At 46.8% G+C, this 20,632-nt stretch overlaps 1 protein-coding gene across 1 annotated transcript in view; it reads left to right on the plus strand.

Annotated features, from left to right (window-relative positions):
• Positions 1 to 20,632, plus strand: part of Znf704 (zinc finger protein 704) — a 208,735-nt gene that overhangs the window by 168,110 nt on the left and 19,993 nt on the right. Inside the window, exons 5-7 of the mRNA XM_052715088.1 lie at positions 10,889 to 10,989; positions 16,874 to 17,141; positions 19,823 to 19,927. Of these exons, the coding sequence (XP_052571048.1) occupies positions 10,889 to 10,989; positions 16,874 to 17,141; positions 19,823 to 19,927 (474 nt within the window). The remainder of the gene's footprint in view (positions 1 to 10,888; positions 10,990 to 16,873; positions 17,142 to 19,822; positions 19,928 to 20,632) is intronic.

Genomic DNA, 20,632 nt, shown 5'->3' on the forward strand with positions numbered 1-20,632 from the left:
TACCCCAGATCTCTGATACAACCTTATTCCCATTTTGCAGAGGATGCTCGCTGAAATGTGTGTATTGCCCAAGGTTGTGTTGCTTATATCATGGCAAAAGTACAGTGAGCTTAGCAGAAATCATAAAGATGATGCTCTTGAGGCAAAATGAGCTGGAGAGTCCCCTGATCCCTCGAAGCCCACATAGGAGAATGGCACAGGGGCAGCATCGTCAGACACCACTGGACCAACACTACATGGCCAGGTGTCAGCAAAGTGTTGAAGGTGCAGAAGGACACTGAGAGCAGAGAGGGACTCAGACCCTTTTCCTACGTGGAGCATCCATTCCTCAGCCATAGCAGTGAAAATGTGAGAGAGATGCCAGGCTGTCCTGGCTCTTCAAGTCAGCTGGCCAGCTTTGGGAGGGCGCATTCTAGCAGACTTTCCCCCCTGGTTTCAGGTAGCCTCCAACTTCTACAGAATGTGATTGGGACTTTGAAGAGGTTGTAGTTCCTGTCATGACCACAAGGTGATGCAATGACCCAAAGTATGGGCACTCTGGTAGCATGCCCATGAGAAAACCAATTCTGTAGAAGGCTAAGAATTAACTCTCAGTTCCACAAGACCTCCTGGAAAACCCAAAGTGCTGCTGACTAAGGAAAATGCCAGATTCCTGGTTCCATCAGATCTAGAGTCTGTGCATTCTGAAGTTGGGGTGTCACCTCTGAAGGTACCATGTTGATGGGACTGTTGTACGGATTATGTGAAAAGATGGGCAGAGCAATAAATGTAGCCACTAATACTGTGCTGTGGGTTCACCCTTGGATACCTTTGAGTGAGTGGGGAGCTTGAAAACCCTGGGTATGGAGAGAAGAGAGCACTTGCCTCCATCCTGATCCTGTATTGATAGAGCCAGTGCCAAGTGGCTCAGGGTAACTGTGAGGCCCTCCCTCAGTCACCCAGTGCACCTTTGGGGTTGATGTGAGAAACCCTGAGCAGCGCATTAACTGAGAGTAGCCCTGGCAGAAACTGGAAGTACATCAGGAAAACCTGACTCAGGACTCCACGTGCCGGACCATCAGCAGCACCTCAGAGACACTTACAGATTCTGATTTCCATCACTTTCATTTGTTTTGGGGGTGTGGTGACCACGGACAGTTTTACCTGGGTGCAGGGAGAAGGTCTGCGCTAACACAGGAGCTCCGGTAGCTGTGCGGTCTTATGCCACAAGTTAAAAGTACTTGCTACACTCTGCATTTTTTTATCTTTCAGAACAAAAAACCAACAGATCCCTTTACTGTAAGTGATACCCGCCCCCAAAGCAAACAAATCCATAAAGCCCTCACACGTGCATATTCATTCTCTGCAGAACTCATTCTTCATCTGTGTACCAGGAGCAACAAAGTCCCCTAAGGACGGGGATGGGGGGTGCAGTTTGGACGTCTGTATATGGTTCACTGGAATGGCACAGATCACCAGGATTAGCCCACCTGATTAGCCAGGGAGAGGACCAAGTGCAGATAAGAGATCTGGGCTAACAGGATGCTGGACTGGCCAGCCATGTGGTCTATACTGAGGGTGCTGGAGCCCCAAGGACCTCAGACATCATCTACTGTCATCCTGACCTTTCTAAAGCAAGAACCATTCAACCTCACCTAGGAGTGAACAGGTGACCCCAAGGATGAAACTTACTTCTAGAATCCACAGATTAAGAAAATACATGACAAGGGATCTCTATTAGCTCAGGAACCTGCTTGTTAGGGAAAATATCTTAAATCCATCTGTATTGAGTATAGATTTCACAAACTAACATGAGCTCACCTTTGGTGTACAATTCTGTGGCCTTTGACTAATGTCTTTCCCCAGGTCACCTCTACTCTAACTGGCCAAGGCCAACACTCCTGTGACCCTCTGTCCTGGAGAGGCCACCATCAGCGTGCATTTCTGCTGCTCCAGTGCTGGCTATCGTAGGACTGAGGGAGCGTGGAGGGAGACATGCAGCATACACACTAAGTGCCAAGTTCTGGCAATAGGAATGCGCTCTCATTGCCAGTGGAAATGCAACATGGTATAACGACTTTGAAAAACAGTTTGGCAGCTCCTCACAAAGTTAAATATATGCTAACCATATGACCCAGCAACTCTACTGTTGCATATGTATTTACCTAAGAGATTAGAAAACACACGTCCACAAAAAGACTTATAGACAAATGTTCATCGCAGCTTTATTCATTATCACCCCAAACCGGAAACAACGCAAATGTCCGCCAGCAGGCACATGGGAAAGGAAGTTATGGCATATTCATAGTAGAACACCACACTACCGAAAAAGAGGAAAAGCTGCCGGTTACCAGGGCAGTGAGTTAATGTCAAAGTCGTCATGCCGTGGAGAAAGAAGGCACAGACGAATACATTCCACATGCACATACAGAGACCTTGATTGTCGGTTGTCTTTAAGACAGTCTTGCTTCAAGGTCAAGCGAGCCTTGAACTCATTATGTAGCCAAGGATGACCTGATTGACTGAAGTGGTAGGATTCCAGGGGTGTGCCCATGTGCTCACTATACATTCTGGGGATGAGCCCAAGGCTTTGCATGTGCTAGGCAAACACTACCAACTGAGCCACATTCTTTTGATATATTCATCACCACCTCAGCAACAAATGGTGCGTGGGGGTGGGGGTTACCTAGTCTGTGCTTGGCAAGCTTGAATTCATTCATTACTTTGAATTAACATCATGTTCCTACTAATTTCATTTTACAAACAAAGGAGGGAGTCCATGAGCAAACTCACATGTATAAGGCTACTTTCTCAGGTAAGAATATAGCTGAAACCCTTTAAGGTAGCTCTTTCTTTAGCTTGGGCCCTGGATAAGGATCTCAGTGGCCCTGCTGACCCTGAAGGAGCCCTTGAGACAAGCTGAGAAGGGTGTATAGTGCAGCACACTTACCTGCCCTCCTTTGCTCAGAGACCTGATCCACAATTTAGAAATTTAGACAAAGTATACACACACATACCTGCATACTGTATATGCCCCACAATCACCATATATAATAATAATGCATCCTTCGGAGTCTCCAGTGCATCAGAAAAGCCAATATGATACTGCTAAGGCTACAGCACTATGGTGGTGTTCACGTAACTTCTGGATTGTTGCTTTAATCCGGTGTATTCCTGAGCATGTCATATCATACTTCAGAATCAAGCCATGTCCCCACCCCTGGGACTGAAAGCTACCTCTGACAACCATCCTGTGAGCCCTGGGTATCTGTCTAGATTTTATCAGGAAAATAGAAGGCATTCCATATAGCCCAGGTATGAAACCACTTTAAAATAAGAGTGTGGCCAGGTGTAATGGCACATACCTTTAATCCCAGCATGGGGGTGGAGGGTTGCAGAGGCAGAGGCAGACAGATCCCTGTGAGTTTGAGGCCAGCCTGGTCTATACATAGTGAGTTCCAGAACAGGCAGAGTTACATAGTGAAACCCTGTCTTCGGGGACAAAAATAGGATTGTGGATTAGGGGTGGTAGTCCCAGCCCTCAGGAGCATAAGGCAGGAGGATCTCAAGTTCAAGCCCAGCCTGGACTACACAGCAAAATACTAACTCAAAAAGAAAAATAAATAAGTAAATAGAAAAAAAGACTGAGAGCTGAGGTCAGAGGTTGTAGCCAGTTGCCCAGGGCACTTAGTCTTCAAGCCGACTGCCCAGGTAAAGCATCTCTAGAGTTCCTCTACAATCCTCTGCACCAGGCAGGTAATCTAAAGAGCTTGCCAGGAGACGTCTACACGCCTCACGTAGGACATTTTTAAAATTCAGAGTTTGCAGTGGTCTGGTGTGCCTGGCCTCTGGGGGTGGGGGGTGGGGGGGCGTTGTAATGTTAGATGAGGCAAGGAGGTGGCAATTCCAGCTAACAGGGGCCTCCGTCAGTCCTCCTTGTCCTTCAGCTGCTCTTTGTGAAGAAGGCCTTTTGTGAGCCTTCAAGTCAGCTGACATTGACTTTGATGTTCAGCAAAAGTGCTTTCCACTGGGGGTGAATTTTCAGCTGTTGCCCCATGCATTTGCGGGCAGCACATCTGTTGGAGCCCCGAGGAGAGGCCAAGGTTGAGCACAGATGGGCCTTTCACACTTGGCCGCAGTGGCTTGGCCGGCAGCCCTGCTTGGTTTGGCTTCCTCCAGACAGCTTGGACCGTGCAGCAATTTGGGCGTTGTTTATTTAGCTATTTTTTCGTGTTCTCCTCCTCCTGTGGCTTGCCTTTGCTCCAGCATAACAGCAAGTAGTCTGTTTGTGGACAGAGGGTTGATTTCAGCTGGCTAGAGTGAGGGAACCTTGAAAAGAATTAAACTACCATTAAGTGGCTTTGGCCTTGAGGGGAGCACACCCTTGGCCGGTGCAGAGCGAAGCTGGCTGCCCAGGTCCATTGAAGCTGAGATGATCCTTCCGTTATGTTTGGTTTTCTCTAAATTTAGGTAAGCAGTATTAGTCAGGTCAAGTCTTTGTTTGTTTTGTTTTGCTGTTTTTTGTTTTTTGTTTTTTTTTAAGGCAGGATCTCACTGTGTAGTCCTGACTGGCCTGGAACTCGATGTGTAGACCATCCTGGCTTCAAACTCACAGGGATGCATATACCTCTGCCCTCTGCCTTCTGAGTGCTAGGATTAAAGGTGTGTGTCAGGACGCCCAGACAAGAAATAATTAAAAGTTACAAGTTTAATAAATAATTAAAATAAATAATTTAATGTTAAAAATAGGTAGGGATGGACCTCACTGTAGATTGCTTCCCTAGCATACTCAGGCCCTGGGACTCAGCACCAGGGAAAACAAACAAACATAACAACAAAAACTAAAAAGAGAATAATTTTTTAAATTTAGAAATTAACATGAAAATATAATCTTTCCCAGTTTTTGTTTGTATTGTGGTTGGTTGGTTTTTTGAGACCAGATCTTTATATAGCCCTGGCTGTCCTGGAACTCCCTCTGTAGACTAGGCTGGCCTTCTGAATGCTGGGATTAAAGGCCCAGCATTTGTTTTTAATTTATAAACTTTTATTATTTTAAAAAAACTTACAAATAACTAAAACCATCACATTATCACTTTCTCTCTCCCCAAAAAAATCATTACTCGTGTTCTTTTATGGCTTTATTTCCTTCTAATTGTTCAAGTTCTGGCAGAAGGTCCATGGCACACTCAATTGTCCTTAGAGCTTAGTCTTACGAAAGTACAGATGGGGTTGGGGGATTAAACAGGGATGATGGGACAAGCCAGGATCTAATAATCATGCAAATCCACCGCCTTAACCACAGCAGCATGAAGAAGCAAGTGACCAGAGGAACTACCAGAACCTAGGAATAACCAGACCTCTAGAACCTCAGCTGAGGGACTACCAGAACCTAGGAATTACCAGAACTCTAGAACCTCAGCTGAGGGACTACCAGAACCTAGGAATAACCAGAACTCTAGAACCTCAAGCTGAGGGACTACCAGAACCTAGGAATAACCTAGACCTCTAGAACCTCAGCTGAGGGACTACCAGAACCTAGGAATAACCAGAACTCTAGAACCTCAAGCTGAGGGACTACCAGAACCTAGGAATAACCTAGACCTCTAGAACCTCAGCTGAGGGACTACCAGAACCTAGGAATTAGCAGAACTCTAGAACCTCAGCTGAGGGACTACCAGAACCTAGGAATAACCAGACCTCTAGAAGCTCAGCAGAGGGACTACCAGAACCTAGGAATAACCAGACCTCTAGAACCTCAGCTGAGGGACTACCAGAACCTAGGAATTACCAGAACTCTAGAACCTCAAGCTGAGGGACTACCAGAACCTAGGAATAACCTAGACCTCTAGAACCTCAGCTGAGGGACTACCAGAACCTAGGAATTAGCAGAACTCTAGAACCTCAGCTGAGGGACTACCAGAACCTAGGAATAACCAGACCTCTAGAAGCTCAGCAGAGGGACTACCAGAACCTAGGAATAACCAGACCTCTAGAACCTCAGCTGAGAGACTACCAGAACCTAGGAATTACCAGAACTCTAGAACCTCAGCTGAGGGACTACCAGAACCTAGGAGTAAGCAGAACTCTAGAACCTCAGCTGAGGGACTACCAGAACCTAGGAGTAACCAGACCTCTAGAACCTCAGCTGAGAGACTACCAGAATTTAGGAATTATCAGAACTCTAGAACCTCAGCTGAGGGACTACCAGAACCTAGGAATAACCAGACCTCTAGAACCTCAGCTGAGGGACTACCAGAACCTAGGAATAACCAGACCTCTAGAACCTCAAGCTGAGGGACTACCAGAACCTAGGAATTACCAGAACTCTAGAACCTCAGCTGAGGGACTACCAGAACCTAGGAATTACCAGAACTCTAGAACCTCAGCTGAGGGACTACCAGAACCTAGGAGTAACCAGAACTCTAGAACCTCAGCTGAGAGACTACCAGAACCTAGGAGTAACCAGACCTCTAGAACCTCAGCTGAGAGACTACCAGAACCTAGGAATAACCAGACCTCTAGAAGCTCAGCTGAGGGACTACCAGAACCTAGGAATAACCAGACCTCTAGAACCTCAGCTGAGGGACTACCAGAACCTAGGAATAACCAGACCTCTAGAACCTCAGCTGAGAGACTACCAGAACTTAGGAATTAGCAGACCTCTAGAACCTCAGCTGAGGGACTACCAGAACCTAGGAATAACCAGAACTCTAGAACCTCAGCTGAGAGACTACCAGAACCTAGGAATAACCAGACCTCTAGAACCTCAGCTGGAGGAGTTGACCACCTGGCAGAAATGGCAACTCCAGAAGAGAAATGTAACCACACATAGCTGTGGCCTGCCAAAATGAGAACCAGGGGAATCAGGATTTTCCCCTGCCTGCTGCATCTTCCTGTTACCTCCCATTGGCCACATCCAACCAGAAACCCATGGGCAGGAGCCCGTTGATTCTATGCATGGAGGCCAGCCTCCTGAGAAACAGAGCAGGGTAGAGGACAGAACAGAATGACCTGTGGGGTCAAACATGGCAGATCAGGAATTCCCATAAGAATGGGAGCTGGTGAGATGGCTCAGTGCATAAAGGCACTGGCTGCCAAACCCAATCACCTGCTCAATCCCACAAAATAAATAAGATGTAATTTGAAAAAAGAACATCCAGGGCTGGAGCGGTGACTCTGTAATTAGAGCACTCACTGTTTCTGCAGAGGAGCCCAGGGTTCCAAGCACCTGCATCAGGCAGCTCACAGCTGCTGTGCCTGCAGCTGCAGGAGATCCAGTGCATTTGTCTGGCTTCTTCAGGCACTTGCACACCCACAGCGCACACACAGGCAAGCAAGCCCATGTGCAAAAACAAAACCAAATTCTTCTCAAAAAGAAATTCAGGAATGGAAAGTAAATTATAGCTTCATTTTTAGTATACTCAGTACACATGAGATAAGATCAGCTACTTTTCTGTTGCTGTGATAAACCCCATGTCTAAGGCAACGTACTGAGAGCTCACATCTCGAATCACAAGTATGAAACAACACGCTTGGAATGGCACCAGGCTTCCGAGACTCCGAACCCTCCTCGTCCTCCAGCAAGGCCACACCTCCTAAACCTATCTAACAGCTGTGTCAACTGGGGACCTGTATTCAAACATCTGAGCCTATGGGGGATGTTTTCATTCTTACCACCACAGGGATTAATTTAACTAATGCCCATTACCAATCTCAAGATTAACCTAAAGATTGGTATGCTGAATACCTTTTTGCATATATGTTATAGTTGGAATATGAAGCCCTCTCCCCCTCTACACACACCCTTCCCCAAGAAGCTCATCTTGAAGGCTTGGTCTGTAGTCAGTAGATCCAGTCATTAAGAGGACTTTGTCTTTCCCCCCATTTTTCTTCTTTTTTATGACCTGTTGGGTCTGACTAGTGCTGCCCAATTTTGCGTGGCCATGGGGCCATCCACACACTTGAACCAAACAGACTCTTTCCTCCCCCACCAGCCATCAACTGTCAGTAGCTTCTCTGCAAGAGGTAGGGAGGGGCCCATTCGTGCTGGGAGTGTTGACAGGCTTGACTTGTACAGGTCTTATACAGCACCCACAACCGCTGTGACCGCGTGAGTGCAATGGTCTTGTCATGTCCACAAGACATTGTTTCACTGTGGTCCTCCCCATTCTCTGGCTCTTACAGTCTTTCCTCTCCTGCTTAGAGATGGTTCCCGAGCGGCGTTGGGAGGGGTGTAATAGAGATGCCCCACTTTGGGCTGAGCAAGCCACAGATGCTTCCTCTCTGTACCTGGACCGGTTATCAGTTTCTATACCGACTGCCATCGGCTCCACAAATAAACTTTTCTGATGAGGTCTGAAAGCTGCACTGTTCTGTGTGTGTAGAAATGGGAATTTAGAGGGCAAACTTCAATTTTGAATATCCAATGCTTTAATACAGTACAATCCAAAGATAAAGTAATTTGATACTTACATGCTGAGGGACGAGAATATGAAAATTTTGTTTTACATGATTAAACCATTTATGTTTCTATAGCAGCAGAAAACTTTATGTATAGTAAGCACTGCAATTCTGACATGGTAGTCTCAAATCTGGGCTAAGATGTTCAGGTGTGTTGTTGGCATTAGATGGAATGACAGCATTGTGGGGGGGGTGTTGAGAACAAATCCTACGGTGAAGTGAGGTAATGCAACCATGGGTAAGGGCTCCCAGAAACATCCCGGAATAATTATGCATTTGATATTGGATTCATTTGGGTCATTGTGTGTTCAAAAACTGTTTCCTGGGCTGAGAAGGCGGCTCTGTTGGTGAAGCGCCTGAGAGGACTTGAGCTTGAACCCCCAGATGGAACTGAAGTTATAATAGCTGGGCTCAGCGGCTCACACTTGTAACCCCAGTGCTGAGGAGGTGGATACAGGCAGCTCTTGGTGCTTGCTGGCCAGCCAGCCTAGTCTGCTTGGAAAGGTCTAAGTTAACGAGAGACCTTGCATCGAAAGAGGAGGTGAGTGGTGCCTGAGAAACAGCAGCCACAGTTATCTTCTGGCCTCTACGCACACATGCCTCCATGTGCACCTACCCATGTCCCCACATGCAATAATACATGCACAAAAAGAGAAACTGTTTGCTATTGCTAAATTATCCCAAATTGAGCTTTCCTGCATGCTGCATGACTGCAGCAAAGAGCTACAAATTAATCAGCATGTTTTAATTGTACTGAGACTTTCTCTCCAGGCAGTGGGAGTAGCTCTGCAGGTGAGGACACGTGCCCATCTGAGCCTGCCGACCTGAGTTGAACTCCCAGGACCCACACTGTAAAAGGAGAAAACTGACTCCTGACCTCCACATGTACAGCATGGCATAGGCACACCCTGTCTTAGTCCGAGTTCTATTGCTGTAAAGAGACACCATGGCCACGCAACTCCTATGAAAGAAGCATTTAATTGAGGCTTGCTTACAGTTTCAGAGGTTAGTCCATTGTCATGGCAGGAGCATGGTGGCATGCAGGCAGACATGGTGTTGGTAGCTGAGAGTTCTACATCTTGATCCACAGGCAGAGAGAGGCAGAGACAGACTGGACCTGGTGTGTGCTTTTGAAACCTCAAATCCCACTGTCAGTGACACACTTCTAACAAGGCCACACCTCCTAATTCTTCTCAAACAAAGCCACTCCCTGGTGACTAAGCATTCAAATATCTGACCCTATGGGAACCATTATCATTCAAACCACCATACCGTCATACACATACATGCATACATATAAATATAAAAACTGAATAAAACTTCATTCCAGGGGAACTAGGGAATGTAGCTGTCTTAGGGTTTCTATTGCTGTCAAGAGACACCATGACCACGGCAACTCTCATAAAGGAAAACGTTTCACTGGAGTTAGCTTACAGTTCCGAGGGTTAGTCCATTATCATCATGGTGGGAAGCACAGTGGCATACAGGAAGTTAACGGTGCTGGAAAAGGAGCTGGAAAAGACTCTGCCCAGATCAGCAAGCAGCAGGAAGAAAGACTGAGACTCTGACCTAACTTGAACCTCTGCAACATCAAAGCCCACCCACAGTGACACACTTCCTCCAACAAGGCTGCATCTCCCAATAGTGCCAGTCCCTTTGTGCCTGTGGGGCCATTTTCATTCAAACTCCCACAGTAGTGCAGTGGTGGAGCACTGTAACATGTACAGGCACCTGCATCCCATCCCAAGCACTGCAAAAATTTTTAAATGCATTTGAGGGTACACAATGGCAATTCCATGACACCTGCTGTGATGAGTGATTACATCTGAACCAGGTCTGCTGGTTCCTGCCCATGACGTCACTAAGGCATCACGGTCATCTGTTAGGGGTTCCATTACTATTCCTATTTTGTGATCAAGAGCACTGTGGTTGACAGAACATATCTACATGGTGGCCTCAGTCAGTGTTCTGGGAGGCTCTTGAAAATGCTAAACCCTCATTGAAGAATGTCATGTGATTGTGCCCTGGGTGAAGGCTGACTTCTGGAGCAGATTCCAGCTTTGCTCCTTGGTTCACTGAAACCTTCTGTAGCATGGAGATGACTAGCAACATCCATCTTGGGGATTAAATAAGTGCTTAAGGGCAGCACCTTCCCCCACTAAGTGCTTAGTTAACATTAGCCACTGCTAGGGTGACCCCAGTGGCCATGAGGACCTCTGTGAATGTGATCAAAATAAGTAGCAAAGCTTGGTTCTCATGAAGAAATGGAAGGAGTCCGAGCTTGCAAAGCTCTTCTCCAGCCGGGAAAGTCCCAGAGTGGAGAATTCAGTTGTCCAGAACATGACGAGCTGTTGCGTGTCTAATGAAGGAAAAAGGGGCAGGAGTGACAAGAAAGTAACTATGGATGGGTTTGCATGTGTTGTGATGCTGTTTCCTCTCCTCTCTGTAGAACTCCATGAAGGTGATGTTCAAATGCCTTTGGAAAAACTGTGGCAAGGTGCTGAACACGGCAGCCGGTATCCAGAAGCACATCCGGGCCATCCACCTGGGGTAAGGTAACCCACCCCTCCCCTCGGAACTGGGGGTAGCCTCCCAGCATGGCCTCAGCACCTTGGCTCTCAGATACTGCACACCACACTGTGCCTCAGACTCTTCCTGCTCCCTGCTGTAGAGGCAGACTCTGCCCATAGGCAGCCACCAAGTCACCCAGCTGCAGAGCATCCCTAAGCTACTTTCTGAGTCATGGTATATACAAGTCCTCATGCTGATCCCTAGGACCACCTGAAAATGATTAGTCAAGTATTACCTCTGAGGGTCAAAGATAAACTGTGCAAAAGACACAGAGTATAAAAAGCACACCACAAGGGCTCCTCCCCTGGGAGCTGGGAATGTACTTCAGGGAGTCCTTGAGTCCCTGGTGTCTGTCAAATGAACTGTGCTTTATTTTTGCAGTGGATGATGTTCATGACTTAGAACCTCAAAAGCTACTACCACTCTGAGAGTCTCAGAATGAACCACCCTCCACCCCACCCCACCCCCACCCCCGGAAAAAGACAGAAGGAAAAAAGCCACCACACCTTCGATGATAAAGCCAGAGTTGGTGGCCAGGCTCAGTCTGTGGCTCCAATGGCCTCTGTTTTCTTCAAAGGCTGTAAGAACCTTCCTACAGACAGACAGACACAGTTGAGGTTAGGAACATGTAGCCTGACTCCCAGCCACGGGCAGTGGTGGGTTAACTGTCCATGCTTTCGTCCTGAGTCTGTCTTGTCCAGGTGTCTGGGGTTTAGAAGGTATGCTGTGTAACCGTAGTCGCCACAGTGTGTAAAAGGCAAGTGTCAACACCTGAGTAGGTCTGTGCGCTCAACACAGAAGGGTCCTTTTAACAAAACGAATGTGGAGAAATGAGTCAGTCACCTTAGCCAGAAGGGAGCGCACTCAAGAAGTGTGTGCTCTGTGAAAAGTGGTGTAGGGACACAGTAACAAAGGGTTACCAAGGTGACTGCACACCACCACCCCCGTGCCGCCGCCAGTCAGCACCCCTGGAAAGGAGTACAGCAGTGCCCCCCTAAGTCTTCAGGCAGGTGTTTGGGATACACCAAAGCTTTGTAAAGCAGGGTGCCCATAAGGTCACCAAGCATCAGGGATGTGGCCGAGTGAGGCCAGGCTGTGCTACCCTGGCTGAAGGCTCTGCCTGCATGTCCAGGAAATGTCACAGTACTGTAGTGCCTCCCACCCCAGTGAGATGTCTACCCTGTCAGATCTCAGGGTTAGACTGGCATAAACAGCTCAGAGCAATTTAGAGGCCTCGAAAGAACTTGCCAGCTAGCCCTGCTAAGCAGGCCTGTGTGCTCCACAAACAAGTATTTAGAGACTAAGACCATCCAGGATGTTGCATTCACAGTGGGTGGGCAGCATTCAAGGGTCAGCCACTTGTTGGCTTCCTTGGGACCCCTTTTAACCAGCATGCTCTTCACCGTCGTGCTGGCCATTGCACAGGAAAGGACTTCCTGAAAATCTACAGGACCTCCAGCAAGCTCCAAGCCTGTGCTTTCTCAGGGACAGGGAGGAGCCTTCACCTCATTCCATGAGCCCAGTCATGCCACTGTTGGATACTGGGCGAGTTAGTGAGCCGTGGCTGGGGAGACATGTCAACCCCACCCCAAAACAACATACCCTGCATCTGATGAAACTTCAGGCACACCATGCAGTCTTAAAAGTGCATGGTTTCCTCCTCCACATCACTCAACCTCTCCTCAGCCCCCAGTCTTCAGGGGCTGACCCTCATCCGTCCCCCTGGAGAATTCATGATTTCCCTCAGGTCTGGGTGTCTATTAGTAGCACTTGGCAACCAGCAGCAGCTCAGCCTGCCTGTGACTGGAAAGGAAGCAGGGACAGGAATAGAACAGGCACTCATTCCTTGTCCCACTCTCTGGGGTCCTCAATGGCATGCCTGTCAGAAAGCCAAGCCCCACCTGACGCGATACGTTACAGAGACACCTCCCCAGATGCCAGCGCTCTGGAGCTTAGAGGAAATGGAGCAAGGCTGTGAGAAGCCACTGATCTGGCCAAGCAGAAAGGCGGGGGGAGAACACTTCATTTTAGTATATAGGAATTATTCAAGAGGAAACAAGTTTTCGGTCAGCAACCTCTGGCCGTTGCCACATGTGCCCGTGAACTGAGGGATGTCCCTTGCTCTCAGCCATTCCAGGGAGTGGAATACATAGTTCTTGGGAAATTAGCAAGATGGGTAAATGTTGAGTCGTGACAGTTACTTAACTCAAAACTTTCTGTGAGAAAGCACAATTTTCTTCTACTTAAAGAAGCTATTTAAAGTCCCTGGGATAATAGTTTCCTAGTGGGAGTGGAGAGGGAGGCTTTGGAGCTTAGTTCCTGTGTTTATTTACTAAACACTTAGTAGTGCTTCCTTTCCTGCGTCAGGTACATTATCAAGCTCTCTACGGTTACTCCATCATACAATAAAGATGTATTCTTGTGATCCCATGTTATAAATTAAGACACCAAGCAAGGCATGGGACCATGCTGGGTTGCCAGATCACACTCAAAGTGTCTATCACAATCTGAGCCTGAAAAATCCAATTCCAGAAAGTATGGTCTCAGCCGCTATTGCCCCAACAGCCCCTGTATCACTCATTCATGCTGAATTTGGTAGGTGCCTACTCAGTGCCAGATATGCTGATTACATATGGAGTGATACAAAGATCCACAAAAGAACTATAGTCATAGTGAGAATACAAAGAGGTTTCCAGAGCCCCAAAACACAGGGCTGGAGAGATGGCTCAGAGAGGAGTTTTCTGAATAAGCACTGATACCCAGGAAATCAAGGTCCCCTCTTGGACTCTAAGTTTCATTATTAGAATAATTTAAAAACAGACTCAGCTGGAAGCTTAAGAAGAATTTCATTTGAATTTAAAAGGAGCCCAGGACAGGCAAGCTGTAAATCTCAGCAGCTGCCTAGAGAAAGAGAATGGAAAAGAGGATTAAAAAACAAACAGAAACCATGTCATTTAAGTCATCATGGATGACAGCCACAGAGGTGTAGGGAGCCACATAGTGAGGAGGGGGCTCTAGAGGAAGAGTAAGGAAGGCCAATGTACCAGAAAAAGCATCCTTAGTTTCTAATGAAAGAGACAGAAAAACTAAGGGCAAGTCAGGACTCAGAAAGGTAGGCAGACCCGGCAGACCCTCAGAGTGGCTTGTAAGGACTGAGCTCATATATAGGAATTCTGGGAAGGAAAAGTATAGTATTTCATTAAAGAGCTGGATGTGGTGGAGCAAGCTTGTAATTCCAGAATTCAGGAGGCAGAGGCAGGCGGATCTCTATGAGTTTGAGGCCAGCTTGGTCTACATAGTGAAATCTGGGACAACTGGGGCTATATAAAGAGACCCTGTATCCAAAAAAAGAAAAACAGGAAAAGAAAAAAAAAATCTTCAAAGGAGTAATTATTCCATTTAGCTCCTTAACATGCCTCATGGTGAGCCTTCCTTGCTAGAAGTGACTGTACCTTCCTAGGGGTTGGTTCCTGATTGACCAGCCTAACCTTGACTAGGTTAGTTCTCCACCCAGGCTGAAGATTTCATTTTCTTGACCAGAGGAAGTACTTTTCTCTTAGTGGGCTTTTAATGCTGCTTTGTCAGTGAGGCCTGAGTTGGAATACCAAACACACACACACACACACACACACACACACACACACACACACACACTCCAAAAATTAAAATTAAAAAAGGAAAAAGGTTACAAAAATACAGTAAGGTATTAACTCAAGGGACAAATGTACTTTGAAGGGAACATAGAAGACTACAGATGAGCCCTAACCTCCCACCTTTAAGATGCAGCTAGACTGTGGTTTCTCATCCCTCATCCTCCACCACTACTGATGCTCTTCAGTATTACAGATGGCAGCATCCTCCTCCAAGGCCTTTTCTCCTGCACTTTCCCAACTTTCTCAGCTTTCAGACAAGAACCATAGTGGTCCTTTAAAAATAATGTCCATTTCCTAAAATTCCCAGGGGCTTTTGTAACCTCCGGAAGAAAATCTCCAGGTCTCAAAGCCATCACAACGAGGCCCTATCTGATCCTGCCTCAGCCTTCATTCCAGAGTTGCAGCCTTGCTGTATTAGTTACTTTTCTGTTACTGTGATGAGGCACCATGACCAAAGCAGTTTAGAGAAGGAAGAGGTTTTTGTGGCTTACAGTTCCAGAGGGCTGGAGTCCATAGTGCAGAGAAAGGCGTGGTAGCAGGTGGCGGGAGCAGGAAGCAGAGAGAGCAAGCAGGACGTGGGAGAGGCTGTAAACCCTCCAAGGCCACTTCTAGTGATGTGCTTCCTCCACGAGGCTGGACTTCCTACAAGTCATATAACCTCTCCAAAGAGCACCACCGACTGGGGAGCAGGTCTTCAAATCCGTGAGCTTATGGGGACGTTTCTCCGTGAAAGCACCAAACCAGCCTCCTGTAGGCTCTGTGCTGTCCTCCAAAGCCCAGCCTGTGGCGTCTGCTTGCCTGTCACTTCCTCTGAGCAGCCTATGTAAATGTCAGACCCCTTCCAACCTTGATTAAGGACTCTCCAATATTGCTTAATCTTTTTTACTGGGACTTATAAAGCCTCATATACTAAATGGCTGTGTGTTGGGGATCTCTTCTCTGCCTCTAGACTATAAAAGTTCCATCAAGCCTGGCAGTGGTGGCATACTTCCTTAATTGCAGCACTCAGGATGCAGAGGCCTGCAGATCTCTGAGTTTGAGGCCAGTCTGGTCTACAGAGTGAGTTCCAGGACATCCAGGGCTACACAGAGAAACTCTGTCTCGAAAAAACAAAACCAAAAACCAAAACAAAAATTTCCATCAAGGCAGAGTCTATGTTTTGTTCCTGTTAGGAAGTAGAATGTTTTATATATAATATATTCTCAATAAATGATTCTGAGACTAGTAAATGGATGGGTATGTAGGTGGGTGGATGAATGGGTGGATGGATGGATGGGTAGGTGAGTAGATGGATGGATAGGTAGGTAGGTGGATGGATATGTGGATGGATACATAGGTGGATGGATGGGTGGGTAGATGGATAGGTAGGTAGGTGGATAGATGGGTGGATGGATGGATAGGTGGATGGATGGGTGGGTGAATGGATAGGTAGGTAGGTGGATAGATGGGTGGGTGGAAGTAGGTAGGGGGATGAATGGGTAGGTGGATGGATAGGTAGGTGGATGGATGGGTGAATGGAAGTAGGTAGGTGGATGAATGGGTAGGTGGATGGATAGGTAGGTAGGTGGATGGATGGGTGGGTGAATGGATAGGCAGGTAGGTGGATGGATGGGTGGGTGAATGGATAGGTAGGTGGGTGGATGGATAGGTAGGTAGGTGGATGGATGGGTAGTAGAAAGATTGCTCTAAGAAACCTTACTCTATTTTCTGTTGCTGTGCCATAATAGCTGACACCAAGTAAGTGAAAGAAATGGAAGTTTATTTGGCTCATGGTTCTGGATGCTCAATCTATGACCATAGTGTAGACATCTGTTCAACATCTGGTGAGGGCTCCCTCGCTACATCTGAACCTGATATGGTCGGACAAACCAAATCTGTTAGCTTGTTTTCCTCTCCCTTTGTGAGCCCCTAGTTCCATCATGCCCCCACATCCTCTTGACCTCTCCAAGACCCCCTTTCTAAATACCATTAACACAAGAGTCTGGAAATCACGTTACTAAAACAGCATTGGTAGTGGGCATGTTTTAATGTTAAAGTGGGCAGAAGCAGATGAAGACCTCCCTCAAAGGGCGTAACTGAGTGTTGCAGGATAAATACAATAAACATAGGCTGGCGGCCGACAGAGAGGAGAAGATTCCAGGTGGAAGGAATGGTCTGCCCAAGACGGAGGCCAAGGCCAGACCGCTGAGCTTTTCTCTCCCCTGCCCTAGGCGAGTTGGAGAATCTGACTACAGCGATGGAGAAGAGGACTTCTACTACACCGAGATCAAGCTCAACACGGACTCAGTGGCTGAGGGCCTGGGCAGCATGGCCCCAGGGTCGCCCTCCCAGTCCCTGGCTTCCCCTCCTACGTTTCCTGTCCCAGACTCCAGCCGAACAGAAAGTCCTTGTGCCAAAACAGACACCAAGCTGATGACGCCGCTGAGCCGCTCAGCCCCAACCACTCTCTACCTCGTGCACACCGACCACGCCTACCAGGTAACTCGCTCGGGTCCGTGGTCAGAACCAGTAGCCCTCAGGCCTGGGACTGCGAGGTAACTCAATGAAAAAACAGCACCACACGTGGCAGCCAGTAACTCAGTTGGTTTTTCTATTTTTCCCCTTCGTCGTGATCTCAAGCCATAAGTTGTGTCTCATGCCTATAACCCCAGCACTCAAGAGGCTGAGGCAGGGGGATCATGAATTTGAGGCCAGAGCTGGGCTGTCGAGTTTAAGGGGCTGATGGCCCAGGGTTGGACTCTTGGTAACTCAGGAGGCTGAGGCAGGAGGATCACAGGTTTGAAACTGAGGTGACAGAGCACATCCATGACTATCCCAGACAACTTGGTGATACGCTCCCATAAAAAGAAAAGCAAGGGGGTCGGGATGTAACCCAGTGGTACAGAGTGCTTGTCTCATTCAGTCTTCAGTGCTGCTGCGGGGGAAGGTCATGATCTCATTCAAATGGACCCGTAGATTATTCTTGGGCTCCCCAGAGCCAGCTGAACACCCAGTCCCTTAGGAGTTGTTCAAAGGATTAAAAAAAAAAAAAAAAAACCTTAGCAGTGTAAGGCCCTCAGGTTGATGACTGCTGTAGCTTACAAGTATCTGATACGTGAAAATTAAGCCAAGAGTGGTGGCCCGCGCCTTCAGTCCCAGCATCTGGGAGGCAGAAGCAGGAGATCTCTGTGAGTCCGATGCCAGCCTGATTTACAGAATGAAGTTCGAGGTCCGCCAGAGCTATTTAGCGACACCCTGTCTCAAAAAGGTAAAGTCAAGGTGCCATCAAGACGCCAGTGTACAAGTAAGGCTTGTCACCAAGCCTGAGGAACAGTGTGTAACCCCTGTGACCTCCACGGTATGAGGAGAAAAGCAACTTCTGAAAATTGTCTTCTGGGCATCTACATAGGCACCATGCCACACGTGTCCACACACAACACATTTATTTAAAAGTTTTGTTTGTTTTTTGAGGCAGTGACCCTCAGTATCCCTGGCTGTCCTGGAACTCACTAGACTAGGCTGGCCTTGAACTCACAGAGATCCGCCTGCCTCTGCCTCCCAAGTGCTAGAACTAAAGATGTATGCCACCACGCCCGGCTAAGTTAAAATTTTTAATAGAAATTAAAATAAAATAATGAAAAGTTGAGCTTTGCTTGGCAAGCTTTGGAGCGGTGACAGAAAGCCTGTACCGTGTAGCTGGGGTTTGAGCATCCCCTGCTTCTAAGTAGGTAGCTAAGCCTCTCAGAGTACAGTGTTCCCCCACTCAACAGCGTCAGCACCCCAGAAGTTGTTTCAAATGGAAATTCTTGGAACACTACCCACACAAACCTACTGGGCCATGCCTGAAGTGGACCAGAAGCCTAAGGACTTAGAAATAAATCCTCCAAGTGCAGGCCGTGACTAGCCCAACAACTGCAGCTAACTCATGCAACTTCATAAAAACCTTCCTTGCATTTTTGAAATTACATTTCCCTACCTATTTATAAAAAAATCCAAGTAACTGTATCATATCCCATTAAATTAAATTGAAGTAATTATTTTAATCATTCTGACAGTTTATGTGACTATCTACCGTGGCTTTTCCACTGTCATAATCACATGGAGCTGGGCATGATGTTGCGCCTTTAATCCCAACACGTGAGAGGTGAAGACAGCCTCAGCAATGTAACAAGTTCGAGGCTAGTCTAGGTCATGTAAGACCCTATCTTTAAAAAGAAATTAAAAACAAGAAAGGGGGTGGGCTACTATGAACATTCTCTGCCTGTAGACTTTTTAACTTTCATTTTAATTCTCAAGAGTGTCCTTATTGAGTCATCTGAAGCATGAATGAAGAGTTTATGGATATTTCTGTGTATTGCCAAAGTATTTCCCAATGGTGTCAGATACAAAACCACTGTTACTAGCTGAAATATTTGTAATTCGCAAACAAAACACAAGTAAGCCTGGAGAAGAGAAATGCAGTCACTTAGCATATAGGCTTGACTCTTGTTATCACAGTTATATCTATTTGTTCAATCTTAAGGCTTTTAAATTTTTTATTAATTTTGTGTTTATTTTGTGTGTATGTACATGTGGGTACACACACATTTGACACATTGCATGTGTAGAGGTCAGAGGACCTTCCACTCTGTGGTCCTAAGGATTGAACTCAGGTCTTCGGGCTTGTCAGTAGGTACCTTTATCTGCTAAACCGTCTCACTGGCCAAGTCTCTTAGCATGTTCATGACACATGGTTGTGCAGTGAATGTCATTGTATCCGTTTTCTTAGAATCAACCCTGAGATGTGAGATGTCTAAAACAATGAGAATTTTAGTGCATATCACTGAAGTACACTCTAAAATATTTATAGCTTACATGTGCCCTTTTCCAAATTTATTGTTCAGGTATTTATTTCCTAATTTGATTGTCAAGAATTACTTGCATATGTCCAAAAATAGATATATGTGATTAAATTTCAGAAACTGACAGCCAAAAGCCATTCCCTATACCTCAGGTAGATTGCTTAGATGTATATGGAAGGCTTATTTCTGGTTGCTCTCTTGGACCCTGTTGAGTCTGCCTGCTAGTGTACATTACCAGAGCAGCCCCATCTGTCCCTGCAGCCCAGCTTTGGTAATGAGAGCTAAGACACTGTGGACAATCACTCTTTCATGCAGTTTTCTCTACTTCCTGTGTCCTAGGCCACACCCCCGGTGACCATTCCGGGATCTGCTAAGTTCACCCCCAACGGCAGCAGTTTCAGCATTTCCTGGCAGTCCCCTCCGGTCACTTTCACCGGTATTCCCGTAAGTACCAAAGCGCGGCAAGGTGAGCCAGGCCAAATGTCCATTTAGAGAAACAGACACGGGAAAGATGGAGTCGGTGCCCAAAGGCGCTATCACGGTTTGTTTCTTCTCTTTTCTCTTTTGAGGTGGTGTGTCTCAAGCAGCCCAGGTTAGCCTTGAACTCTAGATAGTCAAGGATGGCCTTTGAACCCTCCACCTCCCGAATGCTATACTATAGGTGTACACCATCATGCCTAGTTTCCAAAGGCATATGCTTCTTTCTCTCTTTCTTTTTCTTTCTTTCTTTCTCTTTCTTTCTTTTTCTTTCTTTCTTTCTCTTTCTTTATTTCTTTCTTCCTTTCTTTCTTTCCTTCCTTCCTTCCTTCCTTCCTTTCTTTCTTTCTTTCGTTTTTAAGATTGCTTTTTTTTTTTTTAATCTGTATGAGTGTTTGGCTTGCTTGCATTTCTGTGTGCCACATGCATGCAGTGCCTGTGGAGACCAGAAGAGGGCACCAGATCCCCTGGGGCTGGAGTTACATATGGATGTGAGCTGCCATGTGGGTGCTGGGAATCAAACTCAGGTCATCTGGAAGAGCGGCCAGTGCTCTTAATGGCTGAGTCCCCTCTCCAGTCCCAGGTATGTAGTTCTGAAGGGACACTTGTAGATTCATCAGCAAGCTGTCTTGTGATGGGTATGGCTTCTCAGGAAAAAGATGTTTTGACTGA

The sequence above is a fragment of the Peromyscus californicus genome, unplaced genomic scaffold (genome assembly GCF_007827085.1).
Source record: "Peromyscus californicus insignis strain IS unplaced genomic scaffold, ASM782708v3 Scaffold_5__1_contigs__length_169319896, whole genome shotgun sequence".
Taxonomy (NCBI): domain Eukaryota; kingdom Metazoa; phylum Chordata; class Mammalia; order Rodentia; family Cricetidae; genus Peromyscus; species Peromyscus californicus.